This window comes from Trichosurus vulpecula, chromosome 7, assembly GCF_011100635.1.
Source record: "Trichosurus vulpecula isolate mTriVul1 chromosome 7, mTriVul1.pri, whole genome shotgun sequence".
NCBI lineage: Eukaryota > Metazoa > Chordata > Mammalia > Diprotodontia > Phalangeridae > Trichosurus > Trichosurus vulpecula.
The window spans coordinates 160,896,746-160,919,664 of record NC_050579.1 but is presented as its reverse complement, the minus strand read 5'-3'; the positions used below and the strand labels follow the sequence as shown (position 1 = coordinate 160,919,664).

General features: G+C 40.2%; 1 protein-coding gene across 1 annotated transcript in view; it reads left to right on the top strand.

Moving 5' to 3' along the window:
* Positions 1–1,041: 1,041 nt before the first annotated feature.
* Positions 1,042–22,919, top strand: part of CRYBG1 (crystallin beta-gamma domain containing 1) — a 77,604-nt gene continuing 55,726 nt past the window's right edge. Inside the window, exons 1-4 of the mRNA XM_036765927.1 lie at positions 1,042–1,829; positions 12,940–15,283; positions 19,787–19,834; positions 19,921–20,039. Coding sequence (XP_036621822.1) covers positions 1,057–1,829; positions 12,940–15,283; positions 19,787–19,834; positions 19,921–20,039 — 3,284 coding nt within the window. The 5' untranslated portion in view covers positions 1,042–1,056. The remainder of the gene's footprint in view (positions 1,830–12,939; positions 15,284–19,786; positions 19,835–19,920; positions 20,040–22,919) is intronic.

Here is a 22,919-nt window from a genome sequence, read left to right as displayed (position 1 = left end):
ACATTTTGAAGAGTCCATATTTGTGAAATGGCGCGCACTTGTGGTGATGAGGCAGATTTAGGACAAAGGGGAGGTATTACATCTCTCTAGAGGAGATTACTGTATTTTAATAAAAAGTCTTTTTGGTTTTCAGTGGTGTTGTCAGAGAATGAAGTAAAGAAGGGGTAATCTGTATGTTAATTTCCATCTCTCTGTCTCTTTCAGTCCAGGGCACAACCACCAGAAGAGAATAAAAGGAAGCCAGTTTTGGGAAAACTTGGAAATCTGTTCACTGCTGGGAGAAAACGGAATACCAGGAATGGATCAGAGGGTTCTACAAACTCAGTTCCTAAATTAGTTTCTCCTTCTAAGCTGTCAGAAAGAGAGAAGGAAAAAAGTAAATCTGGCATTCAACCAAGAAACACAGAGGGATCTGTAGCGAGCTCACCTACAGAAAAAACACATGAGCCAGAGAATGACCATGCAGAGTACCAGGGCCAAACAACCTCTCTTGGCGCTGAGCTGTCATCTTGCTTGAGCAACAATGAAACAGTGGCTGTACAACTCTGTGATGAAAATGATTCATCCAAATTAGAACCTTCAGAGCAAGAAAGAGACACTTTCCCAGATCCCACAGCTACTGCCAAGGACCTGCCCTCCAAGCCAGAATATTCCTCTAGGCAAGAGAACTCAGAGATCCTTGCTCCCAGGTTGGAGAAACTTTCAAGCAGTAGTCACTCAACCGAGGAGGATAAAAGGTGTCTAACCAATGGCTCTCTAGAAGACTCAAACAGCCATCCACCTGAAAACTCGTTCATCTTAACCAGCTCACCGAAAGAACTGGGTGGAAAGTGTCTGAATAACTTGCAGACTGAGAACACAGACAGTAAACCTGAGTTCTCACATGCAAACTCAAAGGCTGTGCCATGCGCTCCAGATTCCAAAGCCAACGAGCGCACACACCCAGCTAAAGTTTTAACTTTGGATATCTATCTGAGGAAGACTGAGGAGGTGTCCTCTGTGGATGAGCCAGTGGTTGTTTCTCTTGCAGAAGAAGACGGCAGTGATCCCGAAGAGATGGAAAAACGCTCTAATGCCAGAAGGTCAGGGAGGAGGAGAAAATCTCAGAAGTCGACTGACGCATCCAACGGAGATAAAGTTCCGGTTGAGGCTGTTACAGGCGAAGACTCCGTATTTGCTGAGGATGCAGCACCGGCTGCGGTTGCAGAAAAAGTCTCTGGGGAGAAGAAAGTAAAATCGCCCCAGGCAGCAACTGCAGCAGCCGCTGCTGTACCTGAAAGGAGCGCTTTGGTAGCTGGCAACCCGGAATCCAAGGCTGCGCACTTGAAAGGACACCCAAGAGGGGACCCGGACAAAAGCAGGCAGCCCCAGCTCCCCACCACCTCTCCGACCAAAAGGAAGGGCCGAAGCCGCCTGCCCGAAGCGGGCCCCCTCTCCCCTCCCGGGGGCTCCAAGAATCTAGGCAAAGATTCTCCTCCCAAAAAGCAGCCTGGGGCAGCCCCCGACGGGAATAACGCTTGTACACCCAAAGCAGCAGCAGGAGAGAAGTCAGCGGCAGATGTTGGACTAGGAAGTGAGAACGGGGAGGAAGGGGCAGCGGCTGCCAAGGTTATACCCCGGGAGCTCCCCGTGAAGAGCAGCACATTGCTGCCCGAAATCCGCCCCGAGCACAAGAGGAGCTCTTTCCTTAACCACTTGGATGGCAGAGCGGAGGGGGGCAGAAACAGAGGAGAGCTAGCGAGACTGTCAGCCAGCTCTGACCCTGACAACAGCAAACACAGAAACCACTTGGGTGCTGCCCGAGCAACAGTAACCACCAAGATTAATCTGTAAGTAACTGCACTGTTGAGCTGGCTTCCTGCTCCTCATCGAAGAGCCTTGCTTGTGATCGGAATGGTTGTGGGTGTTGGGGATTAAGGGGAGTGATTGCCCTAGGCTTGGGGATAGTGAAGTAAATTTACTTTTGACTTCAGTGATCTAAATTTGAATTTAAGGAAGTGACAGCCCAGCTTGCAGTCCGAGTTGTTTGCTGAAATGAGATAAGGCAGCTTGTCTTAAGATTCGTTTAGCAAACTAAACTGTCATCATTTTTTTGGGCGGGGGCAGATTGTTATTTTCTCCTGAGATTTCGATTCTTTGTGAGTTTGTCCGAGATATGCTTTAGAGTTAGGCCTTTTAAATGAGGCGCACAGAAACAGAGGCACACGAACTGTCTGACTGTTTACTCAATCCCACACATTGCCAGGTACAGAAAGGCTTCTTATACCAATTGCAGCAACATTTTCCTGACTTAGTGAACACTGAAGGTGTGGTAAATTTGTATAGCAAAGCTGATTGTTTCTTTGGCATTAGAGTTCTCTCTGTTTGACCTGTAATTAAGAAGGTGCAGAGCCTTTGAAAGTTAGAGCCTGTTTCCATTCAGTATGTATTTCCTGAGTTCCTACTATATGCAATTCAGGGGCCTGGGGTTCAGTGAGTCATCTCTTAACTTTTATTACCATCTTGGAATAAAATTGCTTAGTCATTTCTTTCCTTCTTTAGTGTTAGAACTTGTGGGTTGTTTAGCCTTCAGGCAGGTTGAAAAATTATCTTCAATTACTGGATGAGAGATTTGTACCTATATCCTATTATTACCTACCCCTAAAAGATTTGGTAAGTAAAACTTCAGGAATGGAATAATAGAATTTAAGGTCTGGAAGGGACCTCAACATCCACATACATAAAAAAAGTTCTCAATATAACATGCCTAGCAAGAGGTCATTCAGCCTCTGCTTCAAGACACAGGAGCGGGGACCTACCCTTCTGAAGGCAACCCATTGCATTGTTAGGAAGCTCTTCCTGAAATCAAGTCTAAATTGACATCTTGGCAGCTTCTACCCATTGTTCTTCATCCTGTCCACAGTTCTACTGAACAAACAAGCCTAAATCCCTCCTCCACTTGCTCCTGAACACAGTTGTCACCTTCCACCTGAAAGATGGAAATTAGGACTATTCTCCACTCCTTTTGTTCATTCAGCACAACTATATTAAATATCTACTGTGCAAATCCTTGTGGGTTGGGAGTAAAGATATGTCAGACTTTTATGGACGAATGATAGCGAGCATTTCTATGACAGGATTGTGCTGGGTGCTAAGAATAGAAATATTAAAGTGAAATATTCCCAGCCCTCAAAGAGTTTATATTTTGTTAGGGAGATAGAGCATGTTTGTGGATAAATAAATTGCAGTATCTAAACAAAATAAATACAGAGTAATTTGAGAGGGATACTAATAAGTGAAGTGAATTAAAAACAGACCCTTGAAGGAGGTGGCGCTTGAGCTGAGCCTTGAAGAGAGCTAGAGATTTTCAGAGGCAAATGTGAAGACAGAGAACATTCCAGGTGTGAGAGATAGCTGGTACAAAGTCAAGGAGGTAGGAGGGGCAAGTATCATGTAGGGGGAGGCTTATGGCAGGTAGGCTTCATGTGTGAGTAATGTGTAATCAGACTTCAAAGATAGGTAGGAGCTGGATTGGAAAAGGCCTTAAATGCCAAAGAAGAGTTTGTACTTTTTTCCTTAAAAAAAAAAATGATAAGATACCATTGCAGCTTCTGGTTAGACTTGGGCTTTAGAAATATCGATTTGGCAGTTGTGTGGGGTATGAGAAGCTGGAAACAAGGAGCACAACTAAGGGGTCTGTTGCATTAATTCAGGTGAGACGTGATCAGGACCTGAAATAGCATAGTTGTGGTTTGAGTAGAGAAAGGGCTATGGAGGAGGTAGAATGGTTCAGGACATGTCAACCCACTGAATATTTGCTGGGGGCGGAGAAGAAGGAAGTGAGGATGACTTCTTGGTTGAACCAGAATAATTAGAAGAATGGTGGTGTCCTTTATAGAAATGAAGAAGTGAAAAATATTGATTATGCAAGACAGGATTTGAATACTGTAGATTGAGAGATGAGAGTTTGTTTGCCCCTTAGGTGGGTTTGGAGTTGGGCCTTCAGAGATGATTATGATCTAGATAGGTATACAGGATGGAGAGGCCGTTGGGAATCAGGTTTACTATAGCTGAAGGCCACTGTTAGTGAAACTGAATGAGATCCCCAAAGTAGTGCAGAAGAGTATTCAACAATGAACATTTTTAGAAAATCTCTCTTTTGAATCGTAATATTTCAATAAAGAAATATGATGCATATATGAAATAATGAAATGATTGTCATTTACAGAAACTTGTTCTTCCTTCTTCCTCACCTCCCACATCCTGTTAACAAGTACTATTGATTCTGTTTCCACAATATATCTAACATCTCTTCCTTCCTCTCCTTTGAGGGAACTGACCCCCATTCTAGTTTATGCCCATACTACTGAATTTGAACCAAGGTTTGAATCCTGCCGCTGATACTACCAGTGTGACCAAGGGCAAGTCAATTAACCTTTCATGGCCTCAGTTCCTTCTTCAGAAAAAACAAGGAGGTTGGCCTAGATTATTACCTTTGAGGTCTCTTCAGCTCCATATCTGTAGTCCCAGGAATCTGTGATCCCTTGTACTATTTTGAATGTATTTTCTGGTTTTGTTTTCCCCAGCCTCACCACCCACCACCCACAAAATCATAGTGCTTTCCTAAATTTTTTTTCCTGTACATCTTTAATCCCTCCCCTCTATCTCCTGGCTCCTTACCCTCAATTCACTTCAGTTACCTTTACATGGAAGGCACTGAGCCAGGCGCTGGTGATAGAAAAATGAAAAGTGTATAATCCCTGACTTCCAGAAGCTTACAAATTACTAGAAGGGGAGTTAGACTCATACACAAATCAATATGATACATGGTAGAGCTATTGAAGGAGGAGAAATCAAAAAGAAGGGACAGCTCACTTTAAGCTGGGTATATTGGAGAAGGTTTCATAGAAGAAGTGTCTCTGGATTCCCCAAGGAGGGAGTGGATCCAAGCCATGAGGGCTAACAAGGGATTAGAACAGCTGGTATTCTGGCTGTCTGGAGCACAGAATGCCTGAAGGAGAATAGGGTGAAATAAGAAAAGTAGATTGGAATGACATTGTGATAGGTATTCCTTAAGTGCCAGGGTGTGACTTTTGTGTTTTGATCATAGAATACCACTGAAGGTTTTTGAGTAAAGTATTGCTTTGACCAGACTTGTGCAATGATAATAACAGTAATGACAATGATAAGTAGCTTTTATATAGCATTTTAAGGTTTGTAAAATGCTTTACAAGTATTATCTCATTTTATCCTCAAAAACCCCTGGGGAAGTAGGTGCTGTTTTACAAATTGGGAAACTAGGGCAGGCAGAGGTTAAGTGTTTTGTCCAGGGCTGCATAGCAATTGAGTATCTGAGACCAGATCTGAAATCAGGTCTTCCTGACTCCAGACCCAGTCTTCTATGCTTGTTATTCTAGTAGGAAGACTATTTTGGAAGTTGTGTGGAGGATGGGATTGGAGAAAGGAGAAACCGGAGTCAGGGAGCCCAGTTTGGAGGCTGTCATCCTCCAAAGTGCATGTGCGTCGAGAACTTTTGATTTCATATCATCGTTTATCTTTATATCCTTCTGTTCTCCCCTACCCAGAGTCTTCCTTCTTATGGATAAGGGACTGGACCTGTGACTTCATTAGTATAGGGAACACCGATATGGTGAAACTCTCTCTACCAGTGGAGGTCAGCACCTTCTTTGTGACTTATAAAAATAGTTACCTAGACCACTGAGAGACTTACCCAGCGTCATCTAGCCAGTATATGCTGAAGGCAGGATTTGAACCTAGGTCTTCCTTGCTTAAAGCCAGCTTTCTATCCCCTGTATTATGCTACCTCTATAATAAAGAGTGAAAAAAAGAAAAAAAATAGGAGAAGCAGTTAAGCAAAATTCACTCTCCTGTCAGCTTGGTCTAATAGACTATGTATGGTGTTCCACATCTATGGCTCCTTACCCCAACAAAGAAAGGAGGGAGGTGCTTTCTCTTCTCTGTTCTTCAGGGCCAAACTTGGGCAGTATAATCCCACAGTGTTCAGTTTAGTTTTTTTCCCCCATTTACCTTGCTGTCATGATGTATATAATTTACCATCATTCTACTTCATTTTTACATGAGTTCTTCAGTCTTCCTGTGCCTCTGTATTTTTGATATTTGTTTCTGATAGAGTAAAATTCTATTATATTCATATACCATAAATCTTTATTTTAAGCCAAACTTTTATATGGTTGCTTATACTTACGGCCTCTACTTTTTTACTACCCACTCATTTCTCACATCTGACTTCTGTCCCCACCAATCTATTGAAATTGTTTTCTTTTGGCTTCTTCATTCCCAAATCCAGCGGCTTTCTTTTCAGTCTTCTTCCTTCTCCACCTTAACTTTAGTGCAGCATTTTTGACATCGTGACCTATGTTGACTTCCTGCAATTCTCTCGTCCCTTGGCCAGTGTCCATGCCAATTCAATGTCATGATTATCCCTCTTCCTATTTTCCTGCTATTTTTCTGTCTCCCTTGCTAGATCCTCATCCTTCACCTGCCCATTAACGATACTGTTCGGGGCCTCCTTTTCTTTCTATACTCCTTCCCCATGGCCACTTCTCTCACTTCTGTGGCTCCATTGATCTCCTTTCTGAAGATATTTGTTGTTGTTTAGTCATTTCAGTTGTGTCCAACTCTTTGTGACCCTATTTGGGGTGGTCTTGGTATTGGTACTGGAGTGCTTCGCCATTTCCTTCTCTAGCTCATTTTATAGATGAAAAAACTGAGGCAAACAGGGTTAAGTGACTCGCCCAGGGTCACACAGCTAGTAAGTGTATGAGGTCAGATTTGAACTCAGGAACATTCATCCTCTTGACTCTAGACCTAGTACTCTGTCCACTGTGCCACCTAGCTGCCCTTTTCTGAAGCTAGACCTCAGATTATGTCTTTACCCCACAATCTTTCTTCTGAGCTCCATATATCTATCCATTAGTTATTGGATATTTGAGGATCTACTGGGTCTTCAAATTCAGCTAGTCCAAAACAAAGTTATATTCTCTCCCCCAACTTCAAAGTCTTCCTCTCTTCCTTATTTATTGGTTTCTCTTTATGGTACTACTATACTCCCAGACAGCTAGGCTCATAAGCTCAGAGACCATTCGTTTCTTCCTTTTTCTTTCCCTTATCTACCATGGATAATCAAACATTAAGTGTGTTTGATTCCACTTTTGATTATCACTCCATATTTTCCATAAAAAATAAGTACGACATACTAAGTGGTTTTCTAAAATGTAGGTGAACTATAGCTAGAATATTCTTCTGACCTCGTCCACCTGATAATATGTATTATCATTCACATCTCACTCTTCGTTTCTATTTCTGCTGAAACCACCCAAGCTCAGGCCCTTTTTGACCAGAGAATTATACCAGCTGCTCTTGTTCCAGTCCATCTGCTTTCCAGTCCATCCTTTATGCCACTGCCTGTTTAATCCAATTAATGATCTCTTTTGATCTTGTCACTTTTCTATTCAAACACCTGCAGTAATTCACCAGACTAATAGAACTTTAGTTAGAAGGAACCTCAGGTATCATTTAGTCCAACCCTGCCCCAAAGCAAATCTCCATTGGAACACACTTGACAAGTATTCATCCAACCTCTAGTTGGAAACTTCCAATAATGCGGAACCTAGAACCTCTCAAGGAAGGAAGCTCATTTTACTTTTGGACAACTCCAATAATTAGGAAATTTTTCTTGAACATTAAGCAAAATTTACCTTTTTGTGACTTCTGCCCATGCTTCCAGTTGTGTCCTGAGGCCAAGAAGAATAAATTTAATACCTCTTGACTGACCCGCAGATCCTTGAAGGTAGCCGTCATGTCCACTTAGTCTTCTCTTTTCCAACCTAAATTTTCCCAGTTCCTTCATGGCATGAACTTACAATCTCTCACTATTTGAGTTGCCTCTGGACACCCCAGATTATTAATGTTCTTCTTAAACACTGGTACCCAGAACTGAATACATTAGCCTAGGAGTGTTCTGACCAGAGCAGAATATGGAGACTGTCTCCAGTTTTTTCCTGGAAGTTGTTCCTCTTTTACTGAAGCCTGAGGTTACATTCGCTTTTTGTACTGGTACATCACATTTCTGACTTACATTGAGTATGCCGCCCTTTAAAATCCTCCGATCCTTTTGAGACCAGCTCCTTTCTGTTGATGCTTGTATTTCTGAAGATCACTTTTGGAAATCAAGTGTCATATTTTACATTTGACCTGCCAGCATTTCATGTTATTAGATTCAGCCCAATGCTTCAGCCTGTCGAATTAGTTTTGGTTCCTGCCTCGGTTAGTTCTCTCTCCTCACTTTGGGTCATCTGCAGATGTGACAGGTGCAAATCACCTGTTCTTTTTTCCAAATCATTGTTAGAAATGTTGGGCTTGGAATCAGTAAGAAATGCAAAATAACATAAGGGAGCTGGGTGGGGTAGTGGTTAGCATCCTGGACTTGGAATCAGGAAAGCTTCTCCTCAGATCCTGCCTAAGACACTTCCTAGCTCTGTGCGACCCCAGTCACGTCGTTGATCTTCTAGATTCAATTTCTCCATCTCAGAATGGAGGCAATGATAGCACCCACTTCTCCAGGGTGTGGTGAATATCAAAGGATATAATGCTGTATACATAACACTTAGCAAACTGTGAAGCACTTCTGCTGCTATTATCAGTACTGTTATTTTAGCACAAGTCCAAGTCCAGATTTCCTAAGTCTGCCCCACTGCCAAGCCGATACTGAACTCTTCCATTCTGGCTGTTCATCCAGTTCCAAAATCCATATAATTGCATTACCATCTTTACCAGGGGTGGGGAACCTGTGACCTTGAGGCCACATGTGGCCCTCTAGGTCCTCAAGTGCAGCCCTTTTGGCTGAATCCAAACTTCACAGAACACATCCCCTTAAAAAAAGGATTTGTTCTGTAAAACTTGGACTCAGTCAAAAGTCCACACCCAAGGACCTAGATAGGATAGACTAGATAGGACTAGAAGGATAGGCTCTATCCTATGTCACTCCATATTTAACATAAAAATAAGTATGTCAAACTTTAAGTGGTTTTCTAAAATGTTGGTGAACTATAGCTAGAATATTCTTCTGATAAAGTTGTCAAAAAAAAAAGGAAATGAAATTAGTTGGGCATGACTTACTAATGATGAAACCAGGCTGGATCTTTGTAATGCCCACTTCCTTTCCTAGGTGTTCACATAGCTCTTTAATGATTCATTCTAGAATTTCCCCAGAAATGAAGTCAAGCTCACCAGCCTGTAGTTTTCAGGTTCTATTTGTTTTCTCCCCTTTTCTGAATAATTTCTTCCCTTATCAAATTAAGTATGGCATTTAAAGGCCTCCAGTTTACCTTTCCAGCCTTATTTCATACTGCCTTCCTCTATATATTCTATTTAATAACTATTCTAATTTTTTCTGCTTGCTATGTCTTAATCCATCTTTTGTCATCCCCATCCCTAGTGTGGGCTCCCTTCCCCCTTTCTCTGTTCAAGTCTCACCTTTCTACAATGCCAGGCTCAGGCATCGTCCATCTTCGACATGACTCCTCTACTGGCTTTTCCTGCCATCTCCCCACCCTATCTTCCCCAGCTAAAAGTGTTCATAGGCCTAGCCTAGGGCTGCAATGAAAATTAGAGATGATTTAGTCCAGCTCAGTCATTTTACAGCTGAAGAAACAGAGGCATGGAGAGCTTAAGTTGAGTTGCTCGAGGGTGCTGGGCTAGTCAATGGTCTAGAACTCAGGTTTGCAAGGTGAAGGTTCTTTCCTACTCTGTCACCATTGGTTTTCCTCTTCTCAGATTTCTTGTAGCACTTTACCTTGTCTCTTGCCTTGACACTAATTGAACCCTATCTTTCATCTGTTTTATGGTCTGAGCACCTAGCCTAGAAAACTTTGCGTATGAGAGGTACTTAATACGTGTTTCTTAAAATGAATGAAACTGAGTAACTCTCTGCTTTCTTAAGTGTGCCTTTGAGTAGGAGTCCTGTTTGGTAAATTGTGAAAGGAAAAGTTACTTAATGAATAACTCAAATTATCTCACCAGCTGTGGACTGTGAGACCTTTGACTCAGTCACTGTTTGTTCTGTAGCAGCGTCAGAGAGGTAGCCTCCGTGAATGACGCCCATTATTTAGAAAACAGTGGGGCTGAACAGTCAGTGTAAGCCGTAAGAAAACTTCCTGAGGCTATTCATAAAGCACACTTACCTTTCTTCCAGTAAGAACAATCTACCAAAAAACCCAGAAATGTTCATCCAAGAGGGATGGAAAGGATAGATACTGGTATAGAGAACTCCCAGGGAGAAAACTGCACCTTTCTGGCACCTCCTTTGTAATTTCTTGAAGCAGTGAGAGGTCAAATAGCTTGCTCAGCGTCACAGAACCAGTTATGTGTCTTAAGAGATGGGACTTGAACCTAGATCTTTCTAGCTCCAACCTTGGTTCTCTACAATTCCAAGCTGCCCTTATGGAGAGGAAAGGTTTTCATAAATTCATAGAATTTTAAGTCTGGAAGGAATCAACTAGGCCACCCTCCCATTTTACAGATGGGGAGACTGAGACCTAGAATATCTAAATAATCTACCCAAGTTCATCCAGCTGGTTGGTGGTATAGCTGGAATTGGATTCCAGGTCTCCTGATGGTTCTAGCCCAATGTTGCTTCCAACATACCACAGTGAAACTTACTTTCTCAGTAATGATTATTTTTTATCCAAAAGGAGCCGTCGTTTTAATGAACACTTCTGTTCATTTTATGCCTGCCAACTTATAGTTTTCTTTAAATTTAACATTCCTTTCTAATGACCTGTTCCATTTCAGCTTAATAAATATTTACTTAATCTTACCTTATTTCATAAATCCAATGGATAGAGTGAGTGGGCCAGAGTCAGGAAGACCTGAGTTCAAATCCCACTAGCTGCGTCACCCTAGGCAAGTCACTTGACCTCTGTCTGCCTCAGTTTTCTCAGCTGTAAAACAGGGATAATAATAGCAACTACCTTCCCCTGGTTATGGTGAGGATCAAATGAGGCCATATTTGTAAAAGTGTTTATAGTACAGTGTCTGAAACATAGTAGGCACTTAACAAATGCTAACTAATACCTTTCCCTTCCTCCCTTCTAGTGACACCCTATTGTCTTTAGGATCAAGTATAAACTCCTCTGCCTTTTAAAATCCTTCAGGATTTGGCCCCAACTTACCTTTCCGGCCTTATTGTATATTACTCCTCATTCTGCACTCTGCTGTGGAGGCAGCCTAGCTTTCTTGCTGTGTCTCTTACACACGACACTCCTGCTTCCTTTAAAAAGTCACCTTATCTTTAACTTTTCTTCATGAAACTTTTCGTGCCCCCCTACCGGCTTCTAGTGCCCTTCCCTGGCCTATTACCTTGTATTTATTGTGTCTAGAGTCTGTATTTCTTTTTTTTTTTCCCAAGGGAACAAAGTTATTTATTGTCACACAGCTTCGTGTTGTTAAATAGTAGTGTGCTTTACTGTACAGAGGAGCACATTTTTGATTTATAAGATGTTAACAAAAGTCCAAGTCCAAGGTTTCTTGCAGGGCAATGCAAGCACCTCCCCATGATCATTCATGGCTCAGTGTAAAACAGTCCCCTTTTATTTCTGAAGGAATGTAGCTAAAGTAGAGTCTGTATTTCTTAGAGATAAACATATCATCTTCCCCTTCCCAATAGAATAAAAGCTTTTTGAGGGCAGGGACCGTTTCACTTTTTTCTTTTTTATCTCCAGCATTAGGCACAGTAGTAGGTACTTGTTGACAAAGTCAAAACCGTATTAACTGTGGTTATCTCTCTTCGTTATCATTATTTTTAACAGTCCAAATAAGGTTTTTCATCTTTGCTTGTGATAGTAAACTTGGGATGGTAACTGAAAAGTGAAGGTGAAATATTATTTTGTGTATTCCACAGAAATACTAGTTAGACTGATTATTTCTTTAAATTCTTTCTATAACTGACTGCTATGTACCAAAGCTCCTCTCAGAACATTTCGTCTTCGGAGGATTTCCCTTTCATATTATACTTGTGGTATGTTCGCCCATGGAGTAAGTTTCCCTTCTCGTTTTAAAACGTAGGCATTGCATCATGAATTACAGGGTCCTCCTTCCTTTTAATCAGAGTTACTACTTTAATTGTAGTGACTCTCAGCAGTATCTCATAATAGCCCAGAAACCAGGTTGTAAAATATTTTGATCTTTATGTAAATATTTAATGATCAGACAGGCCTCTTGACTTCCTGGCTTTAGAGGGCCTGTCTTGCATTCATGTCCTGACATAGGCACTGAGGTTTTTATGTCGGTCAGAGTTGTGTTTTGAGCTCTATTAGAATTCTTGTTTTCATAGTTGATGCTTACACCCCTCATTTAATATAATGATAACTAGCATTTACAGAACTCTTTTAAGGTTTGCACAATGCTTTATATTTATTATTGCATTTGATCCTCACAATAACCCTTTTGTTATTCCTGTTTGGCAGATAAGGATACTGAACCTGAGAGGTTAAGGTTCACAGAGCTAGTAAGTATTTAGGGGCTGGATTTGACCTCAGCACTCCCTAACTCCAAGTTCAGTACTCTGTCCCTTGAGCCACCTAGGTGCCTAATGTACATATAAATAAATACATATGAAAGTTGGCAGCACTCATACGCTTTCCCTTCTACTTAACCTCTCAGATTTTAGTATTTTATTTAGTAGTAAGTGTTCACAAATTGATTCTGCACGTATATTAAAAGGCAAGGAACAGCAAAGAAGTTGGAAAAATTTGGGGGTGGTGGTGGAAATTATGGAAACTGTGCCCATGATATTTGTATGAATATGGGGTATGTGTGGGGGGGGGAGGTGAGAGCTAACATAATTGTGAAACTAATTGGTGTGTGTCTATTTTTAAAAATTAGCTTTCAAGTAACTCTTATCTGTTTCATTTCTTGCAGCCCAGCCAAGCCCAAACATGTGGAGCTGAATTTCAAAGCCCCCAAGAATCTTGAGAGCTTGGGAAATGAGCATAATCCATTTAGCCAGCCGGTTCATAAAGGAAATACTGCCAACAAGATTTCCTTATTTGAAAATAAGCGCGCTAATAATAGCCCAAGACACCCAGACAACCGGGCCGTGAAGAGTGTACCACCCTCAAAGACCTTCGTTGGTAGAGCAAAGCTCAATTTAGGGAAAAAATCCAAGGAAAGTGAGCAATCTGAAAAGAAAGGAAATATGCAGAGTAATCACCCAAATGGCGGGTTGTTGAAAGAAGCCTCCACAGAAAAGAAGAATATTCTGCCAGCGACTGCAAATAATGGGGAGACTGTTGATTGTCAGCTGGACCAAACTGAGAAAGCAGATGTTCAAAGAGACCCCACTTGTCCTTTGGAAAAAACAGATGCTGCTCAGGGTCCAACTAAGGACCTGGAAGTCCTTGGAGAAAACAATTTGAAGGCTGTCAACATTACAGCACCTGTGTTAGAAAGCAAGATTGACCTTGATCAGGATAAAGATTCAGCTCAAACAGTCCCATTAAAGCCTCATGCAGATGTTCTTGACTCGCACCCTATAGCAGAGATTTCTAGTGGTCCTTCTATCCAGCAGCCAGCATCTGTATCTGTGGTAGCTAGTGGAAATGCCTCTGTCCATTGTGAGGGGAATACATCCCCAGCTCCTAGCAGTTCCGGCACTGATGTGAAAGAACTATCCCAGCCATCGTCAGCATCAGTAGGGCATACCAAGCGTGACTTGCCTGTCTTAGGTGAAAAGGATAACAAAATGACTCCAACTGAACTCAGAAGAGAAGACAAAGTTGCTGTGTCTACAGAGCAAGATTTATTAGACACAGAGACCTGTAAAAATGAAGCACCATCCACAGTTCTTGTCCAGGTTAGGTCTTATATGTTACCTGTGGAAACCACTCAAGGTCGAGCCTCACACATCATTTTAGGCAGCTCGGAGGTTGAAGAAGTTCGGCTGACAAGTTATTACAATGATGAAAATGAAATAGATTCTTCTCACCACTGCACTCGTGGAAAAGATGATGTGCCAGATGCTAAGACCACTTCTCCAAAGGATGTGGAATGCAGAGGAGAGCACACAGAAAAATCTGCCCTGCATTCTGAGGCACTGGAATTAGCGAAAACTGTGCCCCTCCAGGTACCGAATAATGACAGCAAAATAGCCATGGGAACTGAGGCAAGCCCTGCCAGCTCCCACTGTAGCAAGGGCAGTTTAGAACCTTTACCAAGACCAAGTCAAGTCATTGAAGATGTTGAGGGCAGTCCTGCCACTGTTCTGAATGTTTCTGTCGGGAGTGATGACAGTGCTTTTGATTCTTCTTCGGATATGGAAAAATTCACAGAAATCATCAAAAAGATGGACAGCTCCATTTGTGTGCCCCAGAAGAAAAAGAAGGCCAGGGTACCAAACTCTCCCGCTCCCCACTTTGTCATGCCTCCTATTCATGAAGACAATTTAGAAAAAGTGCTCGACCCCAATGTATTTACTTTTGGGTTGGGGAAAAAAAAAGAAAACCAGCAAGACATGTCCCCGAGCTTACATCTCCTCCAGGGTCTAGATATAAAATCTAAATTGAGGCCTAAGCGTACCTCTGAGGAACAGAGTGTGCTCTTCAAGTCCGTGAGTGCTCCTAGCAAAAATGACCTCGTGGAATGTCCAGAAACAAATGGAAAGGAGAATAGGGATGTCGTAAATGGCGGAATTAAGAGATCAAGGCTAGAAAAAAGTGCTCTTTTCTCCAGCATGTTATCCTCTTCCACCGTACCCCAAGAAAAGGTCTTTTCGCCATCGGTGACATCAGTCAACACAATGACCACCTCTTTTGGCACTTCCCAGAACAGTTCTCTCTTGCCAAAGTCAGCTGCATCAAAGACTGGTTCTGATGGGGTATTGGGCCTTTCCACTCAGCCCACTGTTTCAGAAAATGAACTCCACAAACCTCCATCGACCAACTCCTCAAAGATCTTTAACTTTGACTCATCCAGTAAATCACTTTCAGGTTTAAAAAGCCCAAACTATGTGGAAAAATACTTGCAAGCGGGTGAAACAAAGAGGGATCCAGATGCACGAAGCAACCTGTTACCAGAAACTAGACTTTCTGAATTTTCCAAGCTCAAGAATAATAATGGTGTGGAGAAATCCAGTCCGTTTGAAAGTGCTCTTAAACCACAGATGCCAAACTATGGAAGCAATGATGCAGATTTCATGAGTTACTTAAAACCTAGCATATATGAACCAAGTATTTCCCTGGCTGGAATGTCACTATCAGATACCCCGGTGAGCAAGAACTTTAACTTTCTTGGGGGGAAATTGTCGTTTGTTGTGTAAGGCTATGCTTTTGTTTGGGCTGTAGAGTAACAGATGACTTTATAATAATAGCGCTTACTACCAAGATAACTGTGCTAAGAGCTTTACAATTATCATCTCATTTGACCCTCACAACAACCCTGGAAGCTTGGTGCTCATTTTACAGTTAGGGAAACTGAGGCAAACAGAGATTTAAGTGATTGTCCAGAGTCACACAGCTGCTAAGTGTCTCTGAGGCCAGATTTGAACTCAGGTCTTTCTGATTCTAGGCCTGGTGTGGTATTTTATCTAACAAGAGGTAGCACAGAATAGTTAGAGCGCTAGCTGGCCTTGAAACCTGAAAGATGCGAGTTCATGTTCCTAATATATAGTCATCTCTAATATATAGTTAGATAACCTCTCAGTGTTCTAGGTAACTTTCTATAGTCACTCCAAGACTATGAGTTTCAGAGAAGCTGCTGAAGTGAATTAATGGGAACTCACTTGGGAGTTCCCTATATTAATGAAAGTACAGGTCCAGTCCCTATTCCTCTTCATCAAATTGGAGGGGGGGGGGAAGGAGAAATGATTATATACTAGCTGTCTTAGGAGAACAGAGCAGCAGGATGCTCTCTGCCCTCCCCCGCCAGTCATCTAGCCTTAGGATTCTGAAGAAGCCTAAAGGAAATTGCTTCAACCAGCTGTGACCTGAACCCCCTGTTCTTTAATGTGAGCCTTGTTCTTTCATCCTGCAAGAAATAGTAAGTGTGTGTTAATCCTATCCTCTTGAGGTTGGATCATCTTTTTGTTGAGAGTCAAGATTTCCTTCAGAGGAACAGAAGCTCATCGAACAAGCACGGAGAAGAATAGATTTATATTTATAATAGAGCTTTTCCTTAAGATTGTTACAGTGATGACTTCCATACATGATTTCTTCTTCTTCTTCTTTGGAAGAGCAGTCATCACTTAAACAGGGATATACAGGAGAGTTTTATAGCATTTCCTTCTTTATCTTTACCTACTGCATGGAAGCTTTGGTCTACAACTCACCTTGGCTTTGCCTTAATTGAGACACTTTTAAGTAGAAAGATATCGAAGCTTGGTCTTCAAGTTAATGAGTGCAATGAAAGAGAGAAAAAGAATAAAAACTTTACATGGTCAGCTCACCTAGCATGGAAGCATAGGGACATCTTCTTTGAAGGCACAAGGCTATTCCTGTGTAACTGGAATATCCAGTTAGTTAAGTCCATAATTTAATCACAGCTTACTTAGGCAAAACGCACACCGTGTGCAGAACATTATATTGCTCTGCTGGATTTTATAATTTTTTTTTTTTGCAAAAAGAATAAAGAAACTGTTAGTGAATGTACCTTCAGTACCTTTATCTGTTTCTTAAAATGCAGAGTTAAATCTTGAGTAATTGTTCAAAATAATAGCCACAAAACACCCTATTCATCATTACTTGCCTTCCCTTGCAAATAGCTTTCAAGAATCATTAGGTTTTCAAATGTTTTTTCTGGACTCCAATTATTTGCATAGGTTCTACCCACATTTACCAGTGCTGTGGCTTCTTCTCCTAGTCATGCCCTGTTTTTTCCTGATATTCTCATTTTACTAGGCTCAGAGAACACGAGCACTTGCTGATAGGCTAGTTTCTATTAAGTCTCTGGAAAATGAAGCTAGAAAGGAACAGAAGAATGCATTCAGTGCTTTTTAGGTCTTTTCATTGTATGTACTCCTTGATTTCCCTTTATTGTAGGATCACAGAATCCCAGGGGTAGGAAGGACTTCAGGGGCCATATAGTCCAACTCATACCTGAAAAAGAATCCCCATTACAATATATCCTTAAGGGCAACATAAGACCCCACCTTGACTAGTGCGCCTTTCCCCTCTCCCTTCCCCCTTGTTGATAAGCCCTCACAGAATCTTAAGATCAGAATCACATAATTTTAGAGTAAGAAGGGTCCTCAGTGACCATCTAGTCCATTTAGGAAGTCCAACCCATATCTAAAAAGGAGTTCCTACTATCCCCCAAAAGTGGTCAGCCAGTCCCTGCTTTGAACACCTCCAGGGAGGGAAAACTCACCACTTCTTCAGGCAGCCCATTGTATGTTTGGGCAGGTCTAATGGTTGGAAGTTTGTCCTGATATCTAATCTTATGTATTTTTGTAACTTCTCTTCATTTTTCCTTCTTTCTTCCCACTGAGGACAAACATAGAAGATTGATCTCACTTCCACTTAGAACTCCAAATATTTGAAATATGGCTCCCATGTCATCCCCCTGCACCTGCCCAGTCTCGTAGGATAATCAGGCTAGTAAAGGGCCATTATTCCATTTAATGTAAAGCTAAGTTTTGACTGAGCATTGTTCGGCTCATGTCCAACATGAAGTGAGGTTGTATCATGTGGAAGAAGTAGATTAGACTTGTTCTGTTGCATTCTAGAGGGTCAATGGGTGGAAATTGCAGAGGCAGCTTTGGGCTTGGTGTCGGGAGAAACTCCTTAACAATTAGAGTTTTCCTGATTTGGAATGGGCTGTCTTGGGGGTAGGGGTGGGGGGGAGGGAAGTGGGTTTATTTTTACTATTCCTGCTGTTTTATTTGGTTGTTTGTTTGTTTCTGTATCTTGTTTTTGGTTACCACTAATCTTTCCACATCAGCTTATCTATACTCCTCATGCTTTAAAATAGTAAGCTAGACTTATCTTAATCCTTCCAGTTCTGCCACTGCTGAGGCTTCCTTACCATCTTTCAACTTCAGTACACACCTCCTGGTAATGCATGCCAGGTCGAGAGATCAGATCAAAGGCTTTCTTTTACTTTTTTTTTTTCTTTTGAGCAGGACTCCTGGTCAGCATTGAAAGTAGTACATGTTTTGCAACATTTTTACGTGTATAATTAGTATTTTTATTATTACATGCTTAACTAGTTTTACAGGTCTTGTAAGAGGATTTTGAAAATGATTATTTTTGTAGTCATTTAATCCATTTGTTTAATATTTGTTTAATAAATATTTCTAGTGGGGGGTAGCTCATATTATATATTACCCATTTTATGGGTCTTACCATAGGCAACATCAGTTTTGAAATGGGCTAGCCAACATTTTATTACAGTTAGTAGTTCACTTGTATGCTGTTAGACTTCATTCAGGAGAAGGAAAGACAGTTGTAATTCAGACTGGTAAGATAGGAACCTTGGAAATGACAGTCATTTAGATGGAGCTAACTCATGATAATACTAATTCACATTTATAGAGAGTTTTGAGATGATTCCTGTGAGCTAAAAACACACATTGTACAGAGGAGGACACGGGGGCTGTAAGAGGTTAAGAGTGTTATCCGAGGTCATACAACTAGTAAATATCCTAGGTGGTATTTGAATCTAAGTTTCTTGGCTCCAAGTTCCATACTTTTTTATTACTATACTATGATGGCGGTTCCTATTATACGAAGCATCCCAAAAGTCTTAGTGCATTGTTTAGCTATTAAAGCTTTTAAACTTCACTAAGACTTACGGGTTGACCTATATTGTCAATATGCTTGAAATTTAGTGTTGCTTTATTTTCAGTACAGTACGGAAATTGAGTTATCTCTTCATTCTTATCTTATGAGGAGATTCCATATTCAGCAAAAATAATTGCTTTTTACAAACATACATCTAGTCATTTAACAAATATTAATTGCCTATTCAATATAGTGAATTAGCCTATATATTGGATGAAATGCAGAAATAAACAGGACAAAAAGTCAAAACCTGAATCTGATATTTCATTTTCTTTCTTTTCCCTTTATTAAAAAAAAATTGGTTTTGTATCAGTCATTTCCAGATACAGTCCCTGGTCCAGCCTTACACCCTCCTTCATAACAATAAAAATAACAAAAATGGTTGGGACAAAACAACTGATATGGTAGCCACAGGGTGTGATAATGTATGCAACCTTTTGTCCAAAAGTTCTCTGTCACTCTGCTGAAATGAAGTTAGATTTCATTAAGTGATCTCCAGAATCAAGACCCATAGTTCTTTTTAGTGACCTTTTATCTTTGTACTCATGTATATTATTCTGATTTTGCTTATTTTACCCTCCATCAGTTCATCTAGGTCTTCACATATTTTTGTGAATTTCTCATACTTCTTATTTCATTACACTCACATCCCATGGTTTGTTTAGCCATTTCCCCAATCAGTAGAGACCCTTCTAGTTCCCAAGTATTCGTTACCCAAAAAGAGTCTGGCGTATCATTTTCTAGTGTGAATGAGAAAATGTGTTTGACAGCATTGACCTGTAGCTAGTCAGATGGAAACATTTTTAACCATCCCATTGTATGAACCTAAAAGTGAGGAACCATGGTACAGAAGAGATGAAAGAGTGTATCTTTAAAAATCAGCATAAGGTAAATACAAATTTGTACTCCTTTGTAGAAAAGTTAATGGGAAGAAAAAAGAATTATATGAAATTCTGACCATTTGTCCTGTTCTTTTATTCGCCTCATTCCAGATATTTAAAACAAGCATGCAAAATAAAATCAATCCTCGACCTGGAAAGGTAAGATACTATTATCTATTCCCTGCCCTGATTAATGGTCTGATAATGTCAAATGAAACCTGATACCTTTGTGATTATCTTAACAGGTGGTGATATATAGTGAACCCACTTTCTGTGGGGATTGCTTTGAAGTGTTCAGTGACGTTCCTGATTGTACCTCTTGGAGTTTGTCACCAGTGATTGTTGTAAAAGTAGTTCGAGGATGGTAAGAAAGGGTGTTTTAAACTCTTTGTGACTATCTATGTTTTTATTGTCCTTTTTTTCCATATGCCCTATCTATAAAACCCTAAGGTGGTTGACCCATGTAATTTCTAAGACTCTATTAACTAAAATATTTCATGATTTCACAAAATCCTCCTGGTTCTACTTATTCTTTCTGTGATGAAATTTATCATCATAAATGTCATGTCCTTAAAACATATATGGGGTGAAAATGGCTGTTCAGTGAATATTTAAGATTATTTTGATCAACAAAATAGTATTTTATTCATACCCAGTTGTATATCCATACGTTGTTTATAATTGAGCCATGCAGTTATATTAGGTATGCTGGGAAAGAAAATATGGTTTATCTGGGTTTGTTCTATGCTGAAACACCAAGTTGTTGTTCAGTCATTTCAGTTGCGTCTGAATCTTTGTGACCCCATTTGGGGTTTGTTTTTTTTTTTTGGCAAAGATACTGGAATGGTTTGCCATTTCTTTCTCCAGGTCATTTTACAGATGAGGAAACTGAGGCAAACAGGATTAAGTGACTTGCCCAGGGTCACATGCTTGTAAAGGTCTGAGGTTAGTTTTGAACTCAGGAAGATGAGTCTTCCTGACTCCAGGCCTGGGGCATTCTATCCACTGTGCCACCTAGCTACCCTATGAAAGAGATTGTTTTAAAATCTTATTTTACTTGCTATCTTTTCCAAGAAAAGTTAGTTTTCATTTTTCAGACCTAGTTTTTTTTAATGAAACTTTAAAACAACCTTGAGGGAGGAAAAACTTTGTCAGCCTACACATGTTTTTCCAGTCCACTCTCCTTGAGGAAATGTGCAAGTAATTGAATGAAGAAAAGGAAGTTTAAAAAAGATCCAGCTAATTTTCTGGCGTAAATACTCATCCTTTGTTGCTATTGGTGAGCCTGTTTGAAGCATCACTTTAGCTATTTTCTGATTTGCTTTTTTCCATTTGAAATGGCTAAGATATTTTATTTGCTATCTCTTTAATATATGTAGGTAGTATTTACATTTATGTTATATTTCAGAAATAGCTTCATTTAAAAAAAATAAGTTTTATTAAAGCTTTTTGTTTTTAACTCGTTCGATTTTAGAAATATTCCCTTTTCTTCCCCTTATGATTAATCCTAATCAATCCACTGTCCCTGCCTCCATGTAACAAAGAAAAAGAGAACAAAAGCTCTCCATAGAGTCACTGCTTTTAAAAATGTAGGTAACATTCTGCCACAGTTGTACCCTGCTTTTCTGACAAAAGGGAAGTATAAATGTAGCCATTTTTTAAACAAAATTTTTGTTTTTGTCAATGAAAATCCATTTTATGTTCATCTTACCTGTCCCTTACCCTTGCCCCATATTGAGAAATACAGAAAATAAAGCCTTTGAAGAAATATATATATACATACATATATATATATGTATGTATGTATGTATAGTATATCAAAACAAATTCCCCAATTGAACATGTCCAAAAAACCCCTCTCAGTATGTACTCTGAGTCAATCACTTCCCTGTCAGTAGGTGGGTAGAATGTTTCATCAGTCCTTTGGAATTATGGTTGATAATTTCATTGATCTGAGTTCCAAAGTCTTGGCTTTATGGTAATGTTACTGTATAAATTGTTCTTCTGGTTCTGATCATTCCACTTTGCATCAGTTCATACAAATCTCAGGTTCCTCCAAAATCATCCCCTTCAGCAATTTTCACAGCACAATAGTATTCCATCGCATTCCTGCACCATAAAGTGTTCAGCCATTCCCTAATTGATGGGCAACCCTATAGTTTCCAATTCTTTGCTGTTAAAAAAAGGGCTGCTATGAATATTTTTGTACATATGAGTCCTTTTCTTTTTTATTTGATCTTTTGGGGGTATAGACCTAGTAGTGTTATCAGTGGGTTGAAGGGTTTGCACAGTTTAATAACTTTTGGCGTGATTCTAATTGCTTTCCAGAAGGGCTAGATTTGATTACAGCTCTGCCAGCAGTCCGTTAGTGGACCTGTTTGTCCACATCCTTTCCAGCATTTATTATTTTCCTTTTTTGTCAATTTTGCCCATGTGATGGATGTGAATTGGAGCCTCATAACTAAAACATAGGTCTCTTAAGGAAAAGCATCATTGTCCTTTGTCCCTGATTTAGGACAACAGAAATGTGTCTAATCACATAGCTAACTAACTATGTTTTCTATTAAGTTTTTTGTTGTTTTTAATATAATTTACATTCTGTGTTTTCCTTTTTTAGCTGTTGATGCTGTTTCCCTATGTTAGTACAGAAAACATCACCAGCATTTCATTTAACAGTATCATTTAGTGTTTCAGCTAGAAATTAATCAGACTTATTTTTCTTAGTGTTTTATAAACTAAACGATAATGTTTCTGAAAAGTGGAAATATTAGAGCCCAACACGTAGTATATATGTCTGCATGTATCCAAAAGAAGAAAAGATAGCTTTATTTGGCTCCCTGTTAATTGCACATCTGTATTATCTGGCCCATGTGCAGTAGATTAGTAACTTTACGGTGTTCTCATGATAACCTCAGTCAATCAATAAGTATTGTATGCTAGCAACTGTCTTAGGTTCTGGATATACAAAGCCATAATTGAAAGTCTTTGCTTTCACAAAGAACTTACATCCTTTAAGGGTGTCCTAATGCATCCTACGTTCCTGAAGCACATTGTGAATCATCAGAAATTAAGTTTTAGCATCAGCTAAGTTTGGGTGTCATATATAGGAATGTATTTGTTCTTTCATTTCTTCACTCTTCCAGAGGAAGCTTCCTTCTAGCAATTCAGATCAGCAAATATTCTGTTATTTATATTCTTAAGTTTTTAAGGAGCCTCAGAGGTTCAGTGACTTCTCCAGGGTCAC